A 24,728-nucleotide genomic window follows, 5' to 3' on the forward strand; every position below is an offset into this window, starting at 1 on the left:
AAGACATTAAATACAAGTAAATTCCTGAAAACCAGGAGGATAAAACCAGTAGCATTCAGCTTTCATTCTGTTTAAGAAATATCACATCTGTCAAGTAAATTTTAAAAGCCATAAAACTTTATGTTTTGTTTCATTGCTATCATCCAGAATAAATTCTCAGAAATATATGTATAGTGCAAATTATTGAAAAACTATAGTAAAAGGCAAAATGGAAAAATATTTACACTGCAGGGTGATGCCATTGTTGCACTCAACCCTTGAGCTTACATGCAAAAGTTTGGAGGCTTTGTTAATTAAAAACCCTAAAATTTTGATCTGCAACAAGATGAAAACCACTAATTTTATAACTGAAATAGTTCTGTTTGTGGGGGATAGGGGAAGAATAAATGCAGTTTGAGAAGTTCTGTTTAAAAAGTGAACTGTTTTTCACTGATTTTCCATTTACATCACTTGAATATGATAACAACCCAAAGCCCGTAATGTAATGCAGCATTCCTTTCTAAATCTTTGTTTATACAACAAAACCATGTATTACAATTACACAAGTGAGAAATGCCCTGTAGAAGTTTTATTTTTCCCACATTATACATAAATTCTCCATTTGTTTCATGTGTATGAGCAGACTGGTTTGGCCACCAGCTTTACTAAAGGTTCCCTGCTTCCTGCCATGCCCAAGAAAATTGGAGCAGATGGATATAAACACCTGTAAGATGTGTAAAACCTGACAGATAAGCAAAAACAGGGCCCCATGTACTACACTCACACCTCACTCTGCTCCTCAGTGTCTAATTAACCTCAAATCACAAGAAAGATGGATGAGTACTTTTTGCAGGGCTTTTTATCCTGCTAAACAACTGCCGTTGTGGAAGTTTGATCTTTCTGCAACAGTGTAAAAATTCCTTTCCCTAACATCATATAATGGCAGAGAAAAAACACCATAGTATTTCATATGCATATTTCTCAGTTTGTGTCATTGTCCAAACAGTTTTGCTCTGGATCCCAAACTGAGAACATTGTTAGAAGAACCACTTGCAAATGTCTGATACTTCAAATATTCAGCTTCATATTCATAACAGAATTAGGGTCAGCAGTCAGCACAGTCCCACATAAAAAAAAAAAAAAAAACCAGCTTATATTTTCAAACAGAGAAAACTTACATCTTTCTGAATTTCAAAGTTCAAATTCAGTTTAGCCAAGGTGTTGGGAGAGGGTTGGGGTTTCCCAGCCCAGCACACAGAAGGTACCAGAAACATGGCAGAGTCCATTAGGAAACCTGGGAACACGACCTGTTTCACTACTTACTCCTTCAGCCAAGCATCTTCTGGCATCAAACGGAGGACAGCCAGTGATTCTCCTTTCCCAGATAAATTCCCCTCTCTCATTTACTCTGCAGGAGTGATTGTCACAGCCATCCTGAAGGGATGCGTTTGCCTGGAAATATTGAAGGGCTGTTAGCTTTACACAGAAACAACAGAGGACAGGAAGTTTTCAGGATATTTGCTGATGTCTCAATTAAAGTACCATGGTGGTGACAGTTATAAAACATGGAAATCTTTGCTTATCCACAGTCATTTTATTCTGTTTAATTCCATGGCCATATTGATCACAGCTCTGCCCAGACTGTGAAAACCTGACTTTTTCAGCTCTTAACAGGGAAGAAATTTCCATTAACTTAGGAAAAAACCTTCTTAAGTGAGAGATCTGGAGGTCTGGCCTATGATCTGTCTTTCAAAGAGATATAGATACAATTATTTACCTTCTGGAAGAGTTGGGAACTTCTTTAGAAAACATATATACAACCACACCCCCATCCCCCCACCAAATCATTTAGTTTGAAATAAACCCTTAAGAGCAAGTCCAGCCACTAACCTCCCACTGCCAACCAAGTCCACCAGAAAACCACATCTCTAAGATCCACATCCACACATTTTAAAAATCCCTCCAGGGCTGGTGACTCAACAACTGCCCTGGGCAGCTTGTGCCAAAGCTGGACAATCCTTCCAGTGGAAAAAAAAAATCCAATCTAAACCTCCCCTGGTGCAACTTGAGGTTGTTTCCTCTTGTCCTGTCTCTTGTTCCCTGAGAGTGGAGCCTGATCCCCCCCAGCTGTCCCCTCCTGTCAGGGAGTTGTGCAGAGCCAGAAGGGCCCCCCTGAGCCTCCTTTTCTCCAGGCTGAGCCCTCTCAGCTGCTCCTGGTGCTCCAGCCCCTTCCCCAGCTTCATGGCTCTTCCCATACTCTCCCCGTCTAAGATTTTTCATACAAATGGAATAAAAGAAAATTTTAGATGCTGTCTCTGGTGACAGAGAATGGGGTTTAACCAGAAAAATATCCACTCCTGTTTAAGAACATATTCTGCACTGCCAGGTTGGATGTGGCTCTGGGCAACCTGCTCTACTGGAAGGTGTCCCTGCCCGTGGTAGGGAATTGAGAAAAGATTATCTTTGAGGTCCCTTCCAAACCAATCCATTCTATCATTCTATGCTGGAGAAGTTTCTCAAAATTCACATTCTTAATTTAACTATTTCACGTCTTAAATGAGGATTTTCATTTCCTCTGTTTGAAGTCATATTCCAGTTAAAGTTCTGTGATAACATTCCTGTAACTAGACTGTCTTTCTAGGATTTTGCACTGGGGTATGAAGTCACACATTTTTTATTTACAAACAACTTAACTTCCTTGATCAATTATTCTGAGATACAAAAAACACTGGTAATACCATGTTACCTAATCAAAAACATGATTATACATTTGATTTACATTTGATGATACATTTACATTTACTCATAAATAAAATAAAAGAATGCTTAAAACTTACCTGAAGATTTTGAACCCTTCCATCTCTCAGCCTGATGCTACATGAAGTTGGCACACATTTTCCACAGCAAGAGCCAGGGATTTCCTGCCTTCTGTAGTTCTAGAAGGTGAAGGACATTTTGTTTTAAGCATGCATCCTGTATTTATTTTAAGAAGGTTTTTAAAAAAAATAAGATTCAGTGGACAAAATGACAGCCAGCAAAATGCTTCTAAGTAAAGCCAATGGATTCTATACGGTGCAACATGGAAAAGCAGTTGGAAGTGCTGAAACTGGAGAGAAAAGGGCAAAGTATCCAGTAAGCATTAGGCAGGGAAAGGGCAGAATAAGGGAAAAAGAGAGCAAGAAAGAAAAGGGGAATAATGGAGCCCCACAAAGCATTGAAGGGAAAATCAGTGGCAGGAAAAAGAGCATGGGAGAATGAGCAGCACTAAGTGGAGAGGCAGAAAGGTATAGAGTGAATAATGATAAGGAAAGAAATCAAACCAAGCAGAAAGCAACTGAGCTAACACATGAAATGTCCCATAGTAATGTCCCCAGCTGCTCCAAATAACCAAGAGCTGCTTATGATGAGATGAACATTTTTAAGAAAATAAACACTTCCTGGTTCAGTGAAGGCATGCATGTTATCCATATGTTTTTATAGAAGAGAACTTGGGGAGGGAGAGTTACTATTAAATCACTGGGGGAAAACATAGTTCATTGTAACTTAGGTGAACTTTCTCTACTAGCAAAAATATAAGCACCTAAAGCAGGTCATAAAATTACCCAAAAAATGACCCTCCTGAGCAGAATATGCTGGAGCTGGCTGCACTTCAATTCCCAGCGCTTTTCCTTACACAACTTCAGCATCCAGGAGAAAGCAGGTGTTCCTGAGAGAACTGGTACTCTTAACCCATTTGTACTCTCAAATTTTATCCATTAGCAAGGAATTGCTTTTAATCTAGGTATTCCATGAAGTCAAAGGCTTTGAGACAGGAAAGATTCTGTGAATTGTGTGAATCCCACTGGCCTTTAGGAAGATGAAGACATTCTGTATCTTATTTGATTTTTTTCCCCTCAAGCTCCACAAATTCATTGCAATGGCTAGGAAGGGATATATACTCCTAGACCTGCAACTTCCCTTGGGTAGCTGCATAGCTCCCAAACACAAGTTCACTGCCCTTAATAAGCCCAACTGAAAATGGCTCTTTCTTCAGGGTTTTCTTCCTAGTCTGTACTTTTGTGTTACATGGGGAAAAGGAGCTGGTTGGGTAATGTGTGGGTGGTGAAAGAAGCAGGAGTGGAATGGTCCCCCCCAAACTTTTTTTTTTTATATCATGTATTATATTGATTCCTCTAACATAATTTCTACATCTGGCTCCTTGCATTAAGCAGCGAGAATGGATGCTCATGTATCTTTGTGTGAGAACATACACATGCACACTTGTCTCTGGCGACAAATTCAGTCTGGTGTATCTGTTTGGGTTTTTTTTCATGGATCTGCCAGGTTATATTTTGAGAAAGATGCTCAGCACTGAGCTTGGCCATTTTTCCCTTCAGAAGCCTATGTCTATAATCAAACCTTACAGAAGGGGTAATATTAGGGTCTAGAACTACAAAAGGTATTCCAGATTGTCCTTTTTGTCAGAGGCTACATCCATACCACCAAATAAAAGGGATCAAAGGCAGTTTGATGGCCTAATGGAGAAGTGGAACACTTATGAATTATCTGAGCTGCATTCTCCACATGAAACTGGCTGGCCTTGGTTTGCCCTAACCACGGACCTGTCCCTGGACATCATTTGGAAGTCACATCATCATTTTTCTACTCATAGCAGGCCAGCTGGGACGCTGTTGACAATTCTTCAAGAAAAAGAGTTGCAGGAAATAATTTGAGTCTGCAGTCTTGCTCTATTTTTTTATTGTTAGAGATCACTCTCTACAGAAACTTAACTACATTTCCAGTCCTTTCCAGTTCTACCTCAGGATGGGAGATTGGACTCATCAAAAACTCTGCCCCTCTCTGTTCCAAGGACCCTATTGTTGAAAGCGAAGGGAAGCCAACCCACCTTGTCGTTGATCAGCATTGACTGCGATTTATTGATCAATCAGCCACTTTATATAACAGTGTTAATTAACTTCATGCATATTGCAAAATCCAAGCTCATGATAGGTTAACAGAGAAAACTCTAACCCCTCCTTTTGTTTTACAATACCTATGGTTTGTTTATTGAAAACAGGACCAGCGTTCTCACTGTGATATGAAAAGTTCCCAAAACCTCCATATCTGTTCCTAGAGTAGCTATCTTTTCCCAGAGAGCCCAAGGACAGAGTGTTTTGCCTGTTATGGGAAGACTGTCTGAGAATCTTATTGTTTATAAAGTGGTGCTTGAGAGAGCCTAATTGTTTATAGAATCATGCCTGGGAATTGCTTTACAACTACCTTTTACTTTTCCCTCAACTGTATGCCTTCATGGCCTCTTTCTTTCAGCCATGCATGAACCAGACTCTCCACACCCTATCAGTGTATGCCCCTCCTGGACATTAGCCAAAAATCCCACATGATCATGTTAGAGATGTGGATTTTGGGTGCCAGGGCCACCACTTGCACATGCACTGGGTTTGGTTGGGGCCACTGTGCTCCATCCACTATCCAGGGAAAGGACGAAGAAGAGGAAGAGGCATCTAAGTTTTGGGGTTTTTTTCTGTGAAACTTAGCTTCTGGTCTCTGCTCTTTGGATACAGGGTGATCAAACCAGCCTCTGCATCTCACTTTGGTCTCCTTCTACTCAAGGTATTGATGCTAAGAGAAAAAACTACAGAACTGAGCAAAACTAATCAGGCAATCCTGTCACATTGTTGGTCAGTAGAGCAAAAATGAAAGATATATCTCTCTGGCTTTCTCACCCAAAGTCATTCCTTGCAGATGAGGGCACCAAAGCAGCAGCAAAGACTTCAAAAACTAGCGGGAACTGATGGGGACAATCACTTCAAATCACCAAAGGCAAGGGCTGGGAACCAAACAAATGCTACTGAGCCCAGCTTTTAGACAATTTGGAAAATTGTCATAGGAAAGGCCTGAAGCGTGGAGATCTGGCTGAGCAGCAAGTCCTGCAGGGACAGGTAACACTGTAGGAAAGAGGACTCAGCAGTTCCTCTTGCAAATGATTTGCCAAACCTTATACTGCCCTAAGGGTAAGTAATCTAAAATAAACAATAAAATGTGCCTGTGGAGCTGAGTACCATCTAAAGTTATCTTTGCTACCCTGAGGATTTAGATCAGATTTGATGCATATCATCTACTTCATGGAAAAAACACAGAGCAAGACTTCTCAGAAGAACCTGAAGAAAGGCCAAAGGCCCCAGAGCTGTACCAGACATAAAGTGGTGTGTATAGTGAAGAATATAACTCTCATCAGACACATTCCTAGCAGATCCCCTCAGGCTGCTCCCACTCACCGATGGGCAGGCCTGGCAGTTGAGTTTGGTGCACCTCAGGGTGTATTTCTGAGGTGCTGACTGGAAGCACTCACACGTTGTGCACTGATCCACCATCAGGCGCCTCCCGTGCTGAAACATCAGAATCAGTTTGTCAGTGACCATCTCACCAGCAAAATCCAGATAAACAAGTGATTTCAGGTTAAATCTCTTTCATTAAATCTTGCACTGTAATTCTTTGCTAGAGAAACAAGAAACCCATGCCACAACGTTTCCAGAGACCTTGATATTTTTCATCTCTAATTCCAGAACAAGCAGCATGGCATGAGGCTATTTTTCAAGGAAGCCCTTTAGAAGTCCTTAATCTGAGAAATGTCATTGACATTTCTTTGTTGCTTAAATATCTAGCAAGCAAGAAAGGGATTCTTGAAAGTTATGAGGAAGATTTTTTTTACTCTGACTACATGGTTGCCAGGAGTTTTTTGAGTGCAATAAATTTCTTTGGGAACCAGTTTTCATTCTAGAGCCATCATAGCCCACAGATTATGGGCAGAAATTATATTGTTTTTGTAACAATTCTGCATGGAATCTCTAAAGGACTAAAAGCTTAAAATTAAGAAAAGACAAAATTTTAAAAAGCAAAATTAGTGACTGAAGAACTCTACTCTGTCCATAGTTACAAGCAAATCAGGCTGAACACAATTCAAATGCCCTGAGCTCTTGCCCAGCACCTTGTTTCCTCGATCCCATCACATTTTCAAAGGAAGCAAAAGTGACATTTAAAATGCAGAGCAAAGATGCCAAACCATTAAGAAACAAAAGTATTTGGAGTCAGTAATTGGTTACCCTACACTGAAAGGAATCCTAAGACAACATCTTTCTTCCTCCCAGGTGCAAAGACCTTCATTTCAACCTCAAAATAACAAACCACAAAGGTTGAAAGGACAAAGTGGGAGTAGCCTACTCAAGATTTGCACAAACTTCTAAAAACTAATAAAGAAGGAAAATAAATAAGGTAAATAGACAATTTTGCTAGATTATGAAAGGTTTGAATTGTGCTTCAGATATTAGTGGAATGCCACCATTTATTTCACTTGGTACTGTGCATATCCTCAGATTCCATTTTGAATTGTTAAATGCTCAGGAAACAAGTGGAGCAAAAAATAAGAAGCTGGCCAGAGTAACAGTGTAAAAGCAATGCATTTATAGGTAGTTTAGACCCAATACTGTGATGTACAAATGTTCTGAGCACAGAATTTTAACTACATTCTGATTCTGTGCCCCAGGACAACAGAGGTGCTCAGGTCTCTACAGCCAGTAACAACAACGACTCTCTCCTGAGGTCTAGAAAAAAGATCCTCTACATAAAACATTATGAAAGAGGAAATACCAAGGCGGACATTCCTGTCTTTTAACAGCTTAGCTTGAGACCTGAACATGGGTTCCTCAGCTTTCCAGGTTTAACCTTTTGTAGTGACTATCATTAATCTGGAGGGTTAAAAAACTTCAACGGGGGCAGGTATGGAGATACACTCAAAATTTTGTTCCTGGAGAGGGAGGGCGTGATGATTTTGCCTGGGGTACAATTTCCTTCCCAGTGGCTGGAATGGGGCTGTGGTTTGGATTTGTGCTGCACGTAGGGTTGAAAATACAGAGATGTTGTTACTGCTGAGCAGGGATTGCACAGAGCCAAAGCCTTTTCTGCTTTTCCTACTACCAGGCTGCAGAGGAGACTGCGGGTGCCTCAGAGGCTGGGAGGAGACACAGCCAGGAGAGGTGATCCCAGCTGATCAAAGGGATATACTAGACCTTATGGCATCACGATCAGAATATACAATGGGGAAAAGAAGGAGCACCATTCTGCTTGTCTGGGAAGGCTGAACACCTGCCCAACCATGGCAAGTAGTAAATTAATTCCTTTATTTGCTTGGCTTGCACAGCTTTTACTTTCACGCTCTTTATTCCAACCCAGAAGTTTTCTCACTTTTACCCTTCCCATTCTCTCCTCGATCCTGCTGGTGGGGAGGGAGCAAGTGGCTGCTGGCTGGGGTTACACCATAACAGATGGAGAGCAAATATCTTATGAAAATTCTTATTTCTTGTTTGATCTCAATACTGGAAAGCAGTCAGACACCAGAGTGACAGTTCTAGTGCAGACAATATGACACTCTTTATCAAAGAATAGCTCAGTGGCTCTAGGCTTTAACATCATAAAGAAAAGGTCTACAAAGCCACAACTGATGTCACTGATATCCTCATAGATTCTTCTAATAGTTCTAACATTCCAATTAAACATAAAATAGATAAAGCTGAACTCACATGACAATCACTCTGAGAGGCAAGAACATAGGGATTTACTAGACATGAGTTGAAATTAAATTTTCACGCACGAGTGCCTTGAGCTTTTGAGGGAAGATCTAGCCCTGATCCCAAATTTGCTTAGCATGACAGAACTGAACAAAATAATGGATTGATACAAATTTTTCCCTTTATATAACACACCTATCATGTGCTTTCTTGGCTACCTTGGAACGAAATGTCAACACCAAAATAACCCAGCGCCACCAACATAACCTGCATAAAACTCAAATCTGCTCAGATCACCTTCAAAAATGCCACTTAGTAAAAGCCTGAGAAAACAGATGAGAGATACAGATAATCCTTTTGGTAAATACAGCCACCTGCTTGGAAACTTGCAGTTAAAACCCATGGCATTGTTAAGAACAGCAGAGTAGATGCAATACAGCAAATTACTGGAATATCATATTGATAACCAAATACATGATAAAAACCTAAAGGAATTAAGGACACAGTCAATTACCAGAAATGCAGTAAAATCTCAAAACTTGGAACTATTCAGGGAAGGAGTTGATGAAGGAAAGTTTTTCCTTAATATAAAATGAAACTTGAAGCCTATTCTTAAAGGACCCAACATAAAAGGTTTGAAATCCAGGAAGTATAAACTTCTGTGGACACCACATCTTCCTGCCTGACCAGGACTCTGGAACCAGTCACTGAAGCAGAGAATAGTACAAACCAAAGCTATAGTGACACCAGGTGCTCAAAATATTTCAGACAGGCAGCCAATTAACTTATAGTAAGTCATTAAATGAAGTTAGTTTAGGAATTTTAGGATTGTTTTTTCAATATTGCAGAAGCTGAGACATTTTATTTTGAAGTTTTCAAACACAGACACTTCTCATTTTGCTTTCAATGTGACATTTTGTTTCAAATTTTCCATATGTTTCATTTTAAATTATTTGTAAATATTTTCAAATGCTTGAAGAAAGAAAAAGTACTTTACTTGACAGATCAGGTGAACATTTTGTTGGAGGAGAAAAAAAATTAGTTGGTCATGGCAGAACAGCACACAACTGGAAACAGTTTTGGTTTGCAATACAGAAATTATATATATATGGAATATATAATCCTGTATAAGAGAAAGTGGCAAGAGCTGTCCTGCTTGACATTCCATACTAATATTGTCTTTGTAGGATGCCAATTAGTTCTGAGAACATACAAAAGAGGAAAGAAGTAGAGGGATTAAAGAGAAAGTAGATTATTCCAGAATTTATTACTTTTAGAACAAGTGTTCTGACTAGAAAGCTTTTCTTTTCTGACAAGAAAAACAAGAATTTTTCCTTTGATTTAATTCTACAGGGAAGTCATCTCTACACAGAATGATGGATGTTTGATGACATAGCTATAGCTCTAAAAAACTTATAAACTTATGCCTTTGGACTATATTAAAAAAATCCAAACTACAAGAAATAGAGAAAGGTTCTCTCTACCACACCACTAAAATATAAATATAAATGTTGAGTACATTTACTTTTAAATAAATGACAAAGGAAGGCACATGTTGACAAAACAGGAATGAGTAGGTTAAAGTTAGGTTAAATGACTAAAGAGAACCTGTTTCCCTGGGGGATGGTGAGAATATTTAGAGCTCTTTGACACCAGAGGTGCTGCCAGAATATGGATTTAGGGAAACAATGGACAATTGACACAGCTTTCCAAAGATAAATTCAGCATAAATGGGATCAGATGCTTAACATCATTCACACTACCACGGGCTGGGTTAAACATGTCTTAATCTATCCATTAAATACACAGTTGAGAAAAAATTTCCTCACAGGGCTTATCAGCAGGGATCTTGAAAGGGAAAAGAGGTCAAACAGGGAGGAAGTTCAGCTTTCCTGTTCTTGCTAATAGCCAAGGAGGGATACCTCTCCTTCCACACAGGTGGAGGAAGTCTCCTTCCTTGCTTTAATATGCCTTATCCTCTAAGCAGAATATGGGAAGGTTTTGCTTCCCCAAAGTGGGCAAGGATCACTAGGGAGATTAACCCTCGTAGAGAGTTTCCTGTGTGTTTGGTAGTCTGCAAACCATTACAAAATGCAGATTATCACAGTTTTTAAGCACTCTTTTCAAGCATCCTTCAAGATAAGGAAACTTTGCTGCCCCCATTTTGCAGAGATGCTCATTGTCATATAGGAAGACCCTGGCAGAATCAGGAGCTGGACATAGACATGCTGAGCCCCCTGGCACTGCTTTTACTCCAAGGTCTTCCTTGCAGAGATTCTATCTGGAAAAAAAAGTTGCCCTGTATTCTGTGTGTGACTATTCTGACAAGTGTGTGTCTTTCAAAAGCTCATTCATATATTTAAATATCTTGCCATCTCAAAAGGTAAAAGGAATTTGTGTCTTACCCCAATAACAGTGCCATTCAATGGACAACCATTCAGGGGCACTGAAAAAGAACAAAGTATTCCTCTTAGCATTACCATTATAATGACAATTCCAAGATGTAATCAACCACAGCTATGCTCTTTTGACTCAGTACAGTTCCAGCTTGAAGAAATTTGTATGTAGTTTCACTGTAAAGAGGCATAACTGAGCACTCTTACATTACACATTGAAAAGCAACAAATTGTCAGAGCTACAGGCAACAAATTGTACTTGATGCTACATAAAATTATCTCTGGCTTAGCTCTTTTTGAACAAGTACATGGCAGAACATAATAAACTTTCCCCTCCAGTTCAAGCCTCACACTTTCAGAAGAGGAACTCCAATTTTCTGCAACTTAGACAGCAGGTATCCTTTCCTCCTCCTGCTGATCCCTCCTCACTCTGTGGTGGCACACATGTGTGTCAACTAAACACCACTGTCAGTCTTCCCAGATTGAGACCAATTAACCAAATGTTTTCCTTTAGACTTTTGAATCAAGACTATGTTAGGAGTTACAGAATCATAAGCTTGGGACTGGAAAGGACCTTAAAGATCATCCAGTCCCAAGTCCCTGCCATGGGCAGGGACACCTTCCACTATCCCAGGTTGCTCAGAGTCCCATCCAACCTGGCCTTGGATACTTCCAGGGATGAGGCAGCCACAACTTCTCTGGCAACTTGTGTCAGGGCCTTACCACTCTCACAGGGAAGAATTTCTTCCTAATATCCAAGCTAAACTTGTGCTCTGTCAGTATGAAACCATTCTCCCTTGTCCTGTCATTCCAGGCCCTTGTCAAGAGTCTCTCTCCATCTTTCCTGTGGGCTCCCTTCAGGCACTGGAAGGCAGAATCTCCCCCTCCCCTTTTATCCATGGGGCTTTGGATGCAGCAGCAGGTGCTTCTGTACTCAGTGTCTGAATTACACAGGAGCCCTTCAAAGTGGGGCTATGCTTCCAGAACACACACTTTTAAAATTGTTGTTGAGAATCAGATAGTCACCCCATGAGACAATTCATGCTGGAGCAATCCCATTTGCCATGCCCCAAACCTTACCACATCTGCAGGAAGGACAACAGTCAATCACTTGGTCACAGCGCAGCTCAGTTCCCTCTGGACAATCAGGCACATCCATTTGGGAGCAAGAAACATTCTTCTGCTGCACAAAAACCTCATTGTTCACCCGGACACACTCGTTGACAATGCAGCGGTTCCAGGGGGATCGCCACTCCGTGCCAACCTGAGGGGAAGTTGAGAGTGGATTAAACACAAACAGCCCTCGGATAGAGGGATATTTGTGCCCCTGGACAGAGGGAAGGCCACCCCAGACAGATGCTGGCTTGCCAAAAGCACATTTACTGCATCAGGAACAGTGTCACTCAACAGATCTCCACAAACCCTTTCTGTCACAATCAGTTTATTAAGTATGCTGAGTTTGTAGAGAATAAGAATTAGAGAAGCATCCTTCAAAAGGGACAGGTCAAATAACATGTGAAGAAGGAAAAGCACTCCTAAATGCAGTTAAATCTGCTTTTATTCCCTGGTGACTGGCTGCACTGCACTGCAGCTGAGCAGCCCCTTTTTCTGCTGCAATCTGCTGCAAATCTGCTCTGCTAAGCTCAAAAGAGGCTTTAGCAACAGGCTCTGGACCTGAAACACTTCAATAGTAGAAAAGACATCCCGTTGATAGTTCTCTTATTATCATTACCTACAGACCAGATAAAGCAGGAACTTCAAGTGCTCTTTGTGGGAACTGACAGGGAACAGCAGCCAGGAGGAAGATGCTGCCACAGTTCAGTGCTGGGAGAAGCTCTCACTGCTTTTTAGTTTAATTCCTTCACTGATACAACTCTGAAAACACTTTAGGAACAGCAAAACTCAAGATAATCCCCAACTGCAGTCAAACATCTTTGCTCAGAAAGTTTGGAAACACATTCTTCTAGGGGGTTAAATGCTTATTCTTCACTAATGACAGAAGAGTTACAAGAGGACGTAGCAAGGAAAAGACTGCAGAGTATAATTATTAATGTGTTAGGACAAAAAAAAGTCAGTGGGAGACAGTGGGACACAAAAGTAGGCCTTCCAAAGGCTTGTTTGATAAAGCAGAGAAGTGTAGTGATCCACATTAAGAAATCCTCATGTTAAAACACAGAAAAAGGCAGGTTGCAAAACAGCACTTTACAAGATTCTTTTTTTAAGACAGCAGCAGATTGCAATACTAATTAACTGGCATAATTTAAACAAATAGGTGACAGCTGGGGAGGCATTATACCCAATGAACATTCTTTCAAGCTACCATGGCTGAAATTAGTGATTGCACACAAAATATCTGGCCCAGACAAGGGTGGGGAGGATTCGCACATGGGAATTGACTGGGTAGGTCACAAGAATACCCAAAACATTTTCTCTCAGTGCTGCTTGATGTGTAGAAGAAAAAGCTGATACCATCTTCATGTCCTTCCATTTAACACAAAATAATTCCAGGGGGCTTTTCTGAGGAGGCAAAGTGTCCATCCCACTAGTGTCTCACCTCATGCAAAGGAGGATCTTCATCACCCCGAGGCCAAAAGTGCAGCTCCTCACAGGCAGTTTTCTGACATCTCCCACAGCACTCCCCTTCTGGCACAATGTACTTGTAGCCCTGGAGGAGGAAAGAAAATAAAAGAACTTCCTTATCCAGGAAGAGGAGGCAAACAAGAACATCAATCCCAGCATTTTCTTTTAGGATCGATGTTTAACGTCAGCAACCTTTTATGAAAAGGAGAGTTTGAAAAAGGACAGATAGAATTATGAGGGGGTTTAAATTTTTTTTTTTAAAACCCTTTTTCATATAGAAGCATTTTACAAAGGCAAATTAAAGGTAAAAATTGCTCTTGTGGCACCTTGCATGTTAACCAGCACTTGCAACTGCCCTTCCCATTCCAGAAAATTCAAGGGTATGATTCAGCACACTCAGCCATCTGTGTTTAAGCAGAGGGAGGATGCAGGTTTCTTAGACATGTAGTCCAGGGACTGGTTTTGACTGATCATTTTATCTTTTCTTTATAAAATCATTTACATTAAAAAAACCCTTTAAGACCAAGTTGAACCATTAACCCAGTACTGTCAAGTCCAACACAGTTACAGGCAATAGTTTACCTGCAAAAGGCATTTGAAAAAAATTCTACAAAGATAACAAAACGAAACTACTATGCAACACTAGAGATTATATATCTCATCAAAGTCTAACACTAACTTATGGAAAACTAAATAAGCAGCATGAAAATTTAACACTAGGCCCTCTGTTACTAAAAAAAAAAATCTTATAAATCCAGCAAAATAGGTCAAAAAAACCCCAACCCACAGAAACAACAGGAATCCCAGTTCTCACTTTTAATACATATTAATCTCCAAAAGCAAGCAGCCAAATACTGAAACAGTAAAATATCTAAGTGCAAGAAAGCAACAATCTTTACTCTAATTAGAAATAAAATATTCTATATGTAATAGCCAGACAGTGTCCAAGGGGCAAAACCTAACTCTGATCTGATCTCAGCACAGAGTTCAAGGAGAGATGTTCTGTCACATAATATTGTTCATTGAAAAATGCCTGTAAAATATAAACATAATTTTATTTTGGTCAAACTGAATTACTGAGGGATTCCCAATTGCTCCCCTCCTTCATGAACAGTCCCTGATTTGCAATATGAAGCACATTAGCAAACCTTGATAATCAATGGTCTTTGATATGGAAGTTTATTTCATATAACATCATAAAATGTGTGCCAGACCTTGACCCAGCTTTGTGAGAAAAGTTGTACTGTTGAGCATTTGGTTTTACATTACTTTTATCTGTTAAATACATGTCTGAAGCATCTAAAGTATCAGATGCCACTTTCTGCATGGCAAACTCAAAAGAAGTAGAGCTAGTATATGTTGGGTTTTTTTTCTTCTTTTCTTTTTTTTTTTTTTTTTTGTGTAACAAGATTTAAAAAAACTCCAAGCTGTTTTCACAGAAATCAGATGACACTGTCAAAAATGATACAGCACAATTTAATTTTAACACCTGGTGATGAAATTAACAACCAGGAGCAGCAGAGAGTCTAAATATCATCCTAGTAGTAATGATTCATGATCGAAGTAAGTATTTGATATCAATAAAACTTTTAATGCCATCTAATCTGAACTGAAAAATAATTTTAAGGTCAATTCAAACTGGATGACAGCACTGCTGACGTCCTTGATTTGATATGTATATCCACTGAATCAGGATTAAGCAAAGCAAAAAAATCTGAGGTATCCAGGTAGTCTATCAGTAACAGTTTTGGTTGTACAGCCTTGGTAACCATTAAAGGAGCTTAAGAAACGACAAATTCCCATAAAGAACTGGAAACATTGTTTCCATCGAGTCTTTTTATGTGTTTTTAACCAGATTTTTTTGATGCTGCAATGTCAAGGAACTGTAGCTCTGCATTAATGAGATTTTATTGGAATAACAAGTTATTGATAAATTATTACTGTGAGCTGAAACACAGCCAGATACTTTAGATCTAATATTTCATTAAAATTGCCATAATATAGAAAAGTCTTTTCTACACAAGGAAACTTGAAGGGATTGTATTGCAACAGGTAAAATCTGCCACAGTTGTTCTCATGTTTTTTCCTGCATTTGGCATCCTCAAACTTACTCATCAAACTCTGCATTTGCTTTGCTGGTTTTTTCCTAATGGATTAGAGGTTTTTGGTTGGTCCTAGACAATGATGCAGTACTTAAGATCCAAAAGGATCACCAAATCCTGCTCCTGGCCCTGCACAGGACAATCCAACAATCCCACCATGTCCCAACACTTCTTGAGCTCTTCCAGGCTTTGGGCCATGACCATTCCCTGGGGACGGTGCCAGTGCCCAACCAGCCTCTGGGAGAAGAACCTTTTCCTAATATCTGGCTTAAATCACATTTCTCTACCAACTCTTTTTACCAATTATCTGTCTATTCCTGTTTGACCACCTAAGTCAATATAACAAAGTAGCTCACACTTCCTTTGCAAGCTTCCAAAAGGAAACCACAGGGTTTTATAGGATTTAGCAGATGTCTAAGCACAATAAAGGTCCCAGCATAAGGTGTTACTACTGCTACAATAGCCAGAGCTTAGCAACAGACAGAGCTGAAATGGGAACTTCAGAAAGCAGACTTGAGCTAGAACAGACATCTGCAATTGAACTTCAGACATCATGAACACTTATTGTGCAAGTGGTGTAAGTGACAGACACTTCAGGATACAGTTTTTCTTCTATCAAAACGTAAAATAAATTTGTCACTGATTTTCTTGGCAGCAGGATGCAATCCTAAAACAATTACCCTAAAATGAAGTCAATAATGCCCAGACTCATGCTCTTAGGTTCTGCTCCCAAGATAATCCATTGCTACAACACCTATTTTTCTAATTTTCTCTGGTACTCTCTAAACAAGGAGCCTTAAAAGGGAACATTGCAGGTCCCCACCAAGGCTCTGCTGGGTAATGCATTGGTTTATGTGTTACTTACCCGAGAGCAGAACGTGTCACATTCTTTGTCATGACACTCTGTCATCTGAAGTCCTGTAACATCATCCCTCAGACTGCTGCAAGAGCATTCCCTGCATCCATCTTCCCAGGTTGTCCCAACAGGATAGACTATATTGTTGTGCACACACACCTATTAAATGCAATAATTCATACATAAAAGAGCACACTGCTGCTGTCAGGGCACACTGCTGGTTAAAAAAGGCTGCATTTTAAGGTGTGAAACCAATCATAAATTCTATGGAGTATTTTTAATCTCTTAGAAATGCTACAGGTCTTAAAATTGTGGTCAGCCTGTCAAGGAAAGGAAAAATAAGTACAAATAAAGCTACTGTTTTACAGAAAATAAATTGGAGAGTTTTATCTTCAGTCAATGGAGTTGCCCAGGGTCTCAGTTTCCCTGTAAGTATAATGTGACAATATTTAGGGATAATAAACAGTAAGTCCTCTGGAAGGAGCCTTGAAGACAAAACTTCTTCCAGCTAAACCATCTGATCTGAAGAGATCCTACTTGGAGCTAAAAGCTTTCATCCTCTTGCATCATCTGGCCACCTCAGCTACCCCTAAAAAGCAGAGCCAGCCCTTATATTGAACTTCCTATTAATAAACTTGCAGCTTGGTATTAAAGAGAGAACATTTATTTTTATAGTTACAGCAAGTAAGTCTCAGAGACATAAAATTAATTATGCAAGGTCATGAACTACTTAGAAATGGACAATAAAAGGTAGATGTCCTGTTCTGCAAGATAAGGTAACCCTATGTTCAAGTTTAATGAAAAAATTACATTGCCCTGCAACATCTTCCCTAAGCAATTTTATCTTAAAGGTTAACATAATATAACAACTTAATAAAAGGTTGGCAAAATAAGAAAAATATACCCCAGGGAAGCTTTTGCAGAATAATATTTTGGCAAAAAACTTAAAAGTGGTGATATAGTTCTTAAAAAACACAGCTTCTCAGATGGAGACAAAGGTAATCAATGAGCACAAGGAAGTTTAGGTCTAAGGTGTACCAAATATGTCAACAAATTTAGTATGGGATTGGAAGAATATATAGTAATGGTAGTCATCCCAAAGTATGTCTATGTGTTACCTGAAAACAAAAATCACCTCAGAAATTCCTGATGTTTGAGTAACCTTTAAGTTTCAAATGGTTTTTAATATTATCTCAAAGTTACAAAAATTGACTGGTTATGTCAAAATAAATTATTGTAATAAAAGCAACAGTATGAAGTAATAGTGTGTTTCTTTCAGGCACTTGTAAATTAAAAATGCCCTGACATCACTTTCCAGCAGTCTCATTGGGGGTTTATCATATCTAGCTGGCTGCCTGCTTGCTCTGGTACTGCCGCTCCATGTGGAAAAGACATTTCACTTCCCTTACCCGGTCTGGAATGCAGGTGGTTGATACACAGTCGCAGTCATTGGTGAGAGACTGGGAGAGATACCCCAGAGGGCAGCTCACTGTGGAGTTCCTACAGCTGCAGGTACACTCATATTTGTCACAGCACTCGGTCTTGACAACGGTCAGCATCCGGTGCGATGGGCAGGAAAGGCTTGAGGTGGAGCTGCACATTTCCTTGTTGCAGGCTGGCAGGAAAAGGTGGGGACCATGTCAGGCTCATAGATTTTCAGAATGCTGCCAGTGAACTGAACAGTTCACTGTCAGCAAGGCATTAATCACAACCTCAAACTGTTACAAACATGTTTAAAGCCTGAGGAGTAACGCAGATATAAAAGGCTCTGGTTTGGGAACTCAGAAAAGTTTCTGCCCTGCCAAAAAAATTCTTGTCCCATACACAAACAAGAAGATTTATAAAATAAGCACCAGGGTCAGAGAACACATGCCCAAGAGTAAAGTGTTTCTCTTGTCCTTAATTTGAAAGTGTACTCCAAGTGCCAGCAATATACTTCTGCCAAGTCTGAGAAATTGTTATACATCCATTGGCACCAAAATTAAGCCTTTCAGAGTGGGGAAAAAACAATGCCTAAAGGAAGTTGTCAGTGTTGCTCAAATGCAGTGTTCCAGAGTCACTCCCTGCTAGGAAAAATTATCTTACCACACGTGTAATTTGGTCTGCATTCTCCAGGGTTAGTTAGGGCAAGCTGCAGGCCAAACTCACAGACAGGGGCGGGAGGAAAATCACAGGATACCAGGTCACAAACTAAGAGCAGAAATTCAGAGAGTGGTTAAAACCATGTTTACTTAGCCCTCGAGAAAACACACTCACACATACACATACACATCCCCATTAAACTCACACTCAATTGCTGTCTTAAAATATGAAGTATATTAAAGTTCAACAGGTCAGAGTTTGTTTTCAAAATAGCTCAGAGAAGTGTTCAAGCTCTGGTTATGCGGATTAAGGCTCTAATGTTATATTTAATCGGCAAATATAGATGATGCAAAAATTAATGCTTGAGAAAAAAACCATTCTAATGTCATTTAGACAGAAAAAATTGCTCCATTTGCTTCCTCATCTACTACAGAAAGAGATACAAAGTTGGAAGTGAATGGAGACTCATATCCTTAGGAACTGTTTGGTTTCCCACATGGATGATTCTACAATAATTCAGTGGTATCAAAAATGCAGTACTGAATAAAATATTTTTTTTTAAAAGGGACTGTATACCTTAGAAATATCTGGAAAAAGTACAGACCAAGAAGATTCCAAAAGTGTACAAGAACCTACCACACTCGTACTCAGGGCAGCACTGGCCAGGGCCCCTGCGCAGGCGAGCGACTTCACACGGACCACACTGGACAGCTGGAGAAAACATCCATAAAACCAGTTTGAACAAAAACTAGGAAGCCAGGAACCAGAGCATCAATTCAAGTCCAGTCACAGAGCTAAATTTGAATAATATTAATTAATAATATTGAATAATATTGAATTTACATTGGACAGTTGGGCAGGGTCGGACCGTACAGTTTATCCTCTTGTTATCGAGACATGTGCAGATCTTGCAGGGCTCGTTCTCGGGAATCCATGTTTCCATGTGCTGAAGGAAAAAAACCCAACAGAGTGTTACATAGAAATCCCATGCTCTGGTATGATGGGATGGGAGGATGGGAGTGGGTGAGGATGAGTAACATTAACCTGGAAAATCATGAAGATTAATCTATGAAGGGTTGGTTGCTCTGTTAACAGTAAAAAACTACGGGGACACATAATTCTGCAATGACTGTCATGTGCCAATTTAGCAAAAGATGTAAAGAATGCAAGGATGGGATGAGGAATTACCATTGTTTTAAGCATCAAAAATGCTCAGGTATAAATGCAATTGCAGGCTATTGTGAGTAACAGTGGACTGGTCCTACTACGTACCATGATTGCATGTTCAATGGTAAAAAGGGAAACAGCATTATTTTAGAAAATACAGAGAAGTGTCTGCTTTCCCTAATCAGTAAAACAGAGAAGAATTTCCTATGCACATAAAAATATGCACTATTTATTTCTCTGTGTTTAATTTCCCTAATTCTTCAACACAGAAAAATAAATTGTGCATATTTTTATATTAAGACTATTTGGAGTGTCACTTGATTCTGCAATGGACTGAAGACTGGAAAAGCACTATTACACCTCTAACACCAAAATCATCACTGTGGTGACTACCTGGGGTTAATGAGCACATTCAGAAACCACCAGTAAAGATAATTTTTCAGTCACTGCTCCTTCCCACAAGATTGGAAATCATTGATATTAAAGCTTCAGTCAAAGTTACCCACACATTTAACACCCATGTGAATAGGAAGGTAAAAGTGGAAAGATGCATTATCAGACATTTTAATTTGCACAACCAATCCAGGTTCTGGGTGAGAACATCTAGAGGAGGTCAGGATGCCACAAAAAAAATGCTGTCATCTGGAAAACTCTGGAGCTTGGTTTAAAACTAACACTCTGCTGAGGCCATTAGAGATAGGAAGAAAAAAAAAAAAAGGACAAATCTAAGCATAATGCATCTATACTCAGAGATAGTTACATGTTTTAAGCCACTGTGTTTAACTGTTGGCACTAAAATCCCATAAGCCCAAACACAATCTAGGGTAGAAAAGAACAGAGAACACCAGAAGAAAAGAAGGAGTTTAAGGAAATTCTGACCCAAGTGCCTATTATATTGCTCATAAAGCTAAGCCTGCAATGATGGAGAGGCAAAACAGGTACATGAGCTGATCCTCCCCAAAAATCTCATTAAGGATCAAAAGCCCTTAAAACACTGCAATTAAAGTCCCTTCTCCTTCAAATCCCATAACAAAAAGGTGGATTGAAGAGGACTGGCTGATGCACGTGCAAACTCTAAGAGCTAAGTAGCTGGGAGAGAAGAGGAACCACCCCTGCTACTTGGAACAGGGAACACACCCACTCTGTGATGCTGGAATCAACAGCGTCTTTCACTGTAGCTTTGGAAAAGCATCCACACCTTTTCCTAATCTCATACTGCCACAGACAGGGCTGCCTTAACTAAGCTAAGTGGATTTTCAGTAAAATCAAAATTATTAATTTCATCAAAGGAATAATTCTCCTCAAAAAAATAAAATATATAGATTGATATATATAGATATAGATGATATAGATCTAGACAGACAAACTACCACTTGACAAAAAGTTGACTTGGTCTCACCATTCCCCACTAACCACTGGAAATATTTCATACACAAATTGGAAAGGACCCACAAGGCTCCAACCACCTACACAATTTCAGCCTCCTACAATGCTAAAAATTATCATCTCAACTGCAATACTCCTCCCCTTTACCCTCCTCTCCTCATGCAAGCACCTATGAACTAACATTACATTATACAGCCTACTAGTTGCCACCATCAGTCTCCAATGACTTACACCAAGGATCATCAAGTCCAGCTCCTGGCCCTGCACAGACACCCCAACAATCTCACCCTGTGCCTGAGACCATTGTCCAAATGCTCCTGGAGCTCTGGCAGCCTTGAGGCTGTGACCATTCCCTGGGGAGCCTGTTCAGTGCCTGATACACCTCTGAGGGAAGAACCTTTTCTGATATCCAGCTTAAATCTCCTCTGACACAGCTCCAACCATTCCGTGGATCCTGTTCCTGGTCACACAGAGAAGAGTTTGACACCTGTCTCTCCACTGCCCCTCATAACGATTTCAGTGAGCTTTTCAAAGACAATACAAGACATTTTAAGTAAAGGATTATTTATGATTAAATTGTCATTACTCATAAGAGTCTGCTGAATGGAGATGTTTATCTTGGTAAATATTCACTTATGCCATCACTCTTCCTCTCTTTCCTCTAGACACCCCTCCACATGGAATTGTCACGCCTTTCCAAGTCTGTACAGTCTCATCTGTGATCTTTATATCCAGTCCCAGCCAATTTCACACTAGGGGAACTAAACAGGGCTGACAGCCAGCAGATTAGGAGGAACTGAGCTAGAAAATAAAGTATCCAAAGGGAAAACAGATTTACTTTCAAAGCTGTGAACTCCAACCACTGCCAGAGGTTGCTGTGCTCGCAGTTACCTGGTGGTGTGTGCCATCCTCACTGACACACTGAGTGCAGACTTCTTCACTAACACAGCTGTCACCAAAAATCACCTTTCCCTCTGGGCAGAAGCAGCCTTCCATGGGATAATCCTTGCAGACACTGACGTTGGTATTATTCTCACAGCTCTTCACACAGGAAATGTGGCAGTGGTTGTACATCAGATGTGGAGCACACTTCATTGCTGAGCAAGACAGAAGAAAACACGACCTTTATTTACAAGATCTAAAGAAATGAAAATCAGTCTTTCCTATCTAGCCTTCTTCAGCATTCTTTCAATTTTAGAAAGCCATTACCCAAATAATGGATCTGATCCCTTGCAGCACAAATCAGTGAACGATATTTTCAGGCCACATAAATCAGCAGCAACATATGACTCACCAATATGTTGGTTTCGGTTAGTGTTCACTTGTCAAAATTTGTTTCCAATATTGGGCCACAGACAAAAATTTAGAACCTTATCTGTATGGTAAGAGTGCATGGTTAAGAGATAGCCAGGACAGAGTAAAGAGAGTAAAGCATTGAAGAAAGTTTCTTTTTTTTCTTTTTTTTTTTTTTATTGATAGGCTGCAGTGTTCCCACACAACTAAAGAAAACTAACAAACAAACATTTTGGTACTTCAAAACTGAACCTACTGGATTTCTGCATCTTTTTAACTGAATTGTCTTATTAACAGAATTAATTGAATCAAGTATAGTTGTATAGCCCTGTAAGCTAACAAAGTTCTTACTGATGTATTCACAAACCTGAGGATATTGTCTCTGAAAGCAAACACAAAATTAGGGCTACAGCTATTCAAAAAACCTATGGACACAGCTTCCATACTGTGTGTTCCCTTAAGTCTATTTTTCTCTACAGCTTCAATTAAAAAAAGTGTTTCCTATTTCCTAGCCTGTGACTGCTGTGAGGTTTTTAAAACTTTGTTTCAGTCCCTTGACAAAAAACATTGAGACAAAACCCAAGCTCCCAAACAAACAAACAAGAAAACATTCATCAGCTAAACTGTCTACAAGTAGTCTTCTAGCAGCAGAAAAAAAGTCTTTAGCATTAACCCTTTCCATGTTAAAGCATGACTTCCTATCCCATCATTTCTCCAGTCTGAGTTTAAAACATGAAAAAAATCAAAAAGCATTTGTTTTACACTTTTTTTTTATCGTACCTTTAGGAAACTGGTTCTTCAGTTCTGAAATGAAAAGTATCCAGGGAAAGAAGGCAAAGCAACAATAAACAACTCAACTAGAGAGGCAGGAGGTGAGAAAACAACTGGAACATCAAGACACTCTGTAAAGAGGTAGCTGGGAAAGAAAATTCCTACACACATCCACATCTAAGGCACTTGACTAAACAGACATGCTGAGGGACTATCTGGAGGTCTGCAACCATCACTGCAGAAAGGTTAACAGGAGGAGGTGGAGAATAAGCCATCTCAAGAGTTATTTACTTGTACTTAATGATACCTTGCATTTTTGGCAGATCTTTAGGTATGCCTCAAAACAGGAACGAAAAAAAAAAAAGAAAAAAAAAACAGGAAAAGAAAGCAGAATTACTTGTCTATGAGAATTTAGAAGAGAAGGTATACAAAGTCTGAGTTTGGCTCTAGCATGGGTATCTTGTTTGCCTTGGTTGGGTTCTGGTAATGTGCAATACTCACATCCTGCTACACAGCACAAACATTTCACCTCCAAAACATAAGCAAAACCCAGGCAGAAGAACCAGATTTGCAAAGCAAATTACAGCTGCTTCAGTCAGCCTAGCAGGCATGTTCTGGCAAGAAATGACACCACAAAGATAGGCTATTTCCCCGGTTTTCCCTGCAGCAGAAACTTAAAATCACACTGGCTTTTCCACCACATTCTCAAAAGTTTCAGCTTTGATGGAAATGGAAGGATTTGGGAAAACTGTTACAAAGAAAAGTCTTATTTTGTGCCAGGTGTGACAGTGACAGGCTGGGAAGCAATTCCACTAGTCCAAATAATGAAATTCTCTGTCCACCTCAGACCATCCAAAGTCCACATCAAGAGCAATGATACCTGCTGCTAAAACAGCCTAGCAGACTCTCAGCCCAAACCTGGTGCCACAAAGGCTTGGTGGCTGCAGTGCTAGGTACTGTCACATAGCTGTGGTTATCTGTTCACAGTTTATTTCTCCCTAGTCTGGAATTTTATCAGTGTACCAAGAAACACTTCTTTCATAACATTCAGCTTAGTAGGTGATCAACCAGTTACAAGATCTGCAATACCACTTGTACAATAAACTTGATCTGGAACATTCAAAAACTTAATATTACGCTGATGAGATGCCCTAAAGCAGGGCAATTTCTGTAGCAGTTTTAGCACAGAGTAAAACTCTTACGGCAAAGGTCAGATGCTCTCCAGTCTACACAGACGCCATACTCCCTGCAGATGTGAGCGTAGGAAGTGATCATCTCACAGGCCTCCTCCTCATAGCAGCTGCTTTCCATGCAGGCCTCGTAGAAGATGCTGGGGGTGATGATCCTGTGGCACTCTGCAAAGCGGTCCGACAGCAGCAGGCGGCAGTGGTCAGGCGTGCGCTCTGAGCACCTGTCCTCCCTCCGGCTGTCACAGACCTTGCCCAGCTCTGCCACCGTCCAGTCCTGGATAAACACGCTGCTGTCAGCAGTGGCAGAGCCATTGCGCAGCGTGAAGTCATTGACGTGGTTCTGGTCACACAGCCCTGGCAGGGTG

The 24,728-nt window shown here is 40.1% G+C and overlaps 1 protein-coding gene across 1 annotated transcript in view; it reads right to left on the bottom strand.

Annotated features, from left to right (window-relative positions):
* The window catches only part of VWF (von Willebrand factor), a 121,126-nt gene that overhangs the window by 5,014 nt on the left and 91,384 nt on the right, over window positions 1-24,728 (bottom strand). Inside the window, exons 37-49 of the mRNA XM_058022400.1 lie at window positions 24,376-24,717; window positions 22,001-22,206; window positions 19,400-19,502; window positions 19,193-19,267; window positions 18,560-18,664; window positions 17,884-18,089; window positions 16,484-16,633; window positions 13,491-13,601; window positions 12,017-12,200; window positions 10,946-10,986; window positions 6,255-6,365; window positions 2,817-2,915; window positions 1,303-1,431 (exon numbers count right to left, since the gene is read on the bottom strand). Of these exons, the coding sequence (XP_057878383.1) occupies window positions 1,303-1,431; window positions 2,817-2,915; window positions 6,255-6,365; window positions 10,946-10,986; window positions 12,017-12,200; window positions 13,491-13,601; window positions 16,484-16,633; window positions 17,884-18,089; window positions 18,560-18,664; window positions 19,193-19,267; window positions 19,400-19,502; window positions 22,001-22,206; window positions 24,376-24,717 (1,862 nt within the window). The remainder of the gene's footprint in view (window positions 1-1,302; window positions 1,432-2,816; window positions 2,916-6,254; window positions 6,366-10,945; window positions 10,987-12,016; window positions 12,201-13,490; window positions 13,602-16,483; window positions 16,634-17,883; window positions 18,090-18,559; window positions 18,665-19,192; window positions 19,268-19,399; window positions 19,503-22,000; window positions 22,207-24,375; window positions 24,718-24,728) is intronic.

The sequence above is a fragment of the Melospiza georgiana genome, chromosome 4 (genome assembly GCF_028018845.1).
Source record: "Melospiza georgiana isolate bMelGeo1 chromosome 4, bMelGeo1.pri, whole genome shotgun sequence".
NCBI classification, from domain to species: Eukaryota; Metazoa; Chordata; class Aves; order Passeriformes; family Passerellidae; genus Melospiza; species Melospiza georgiana.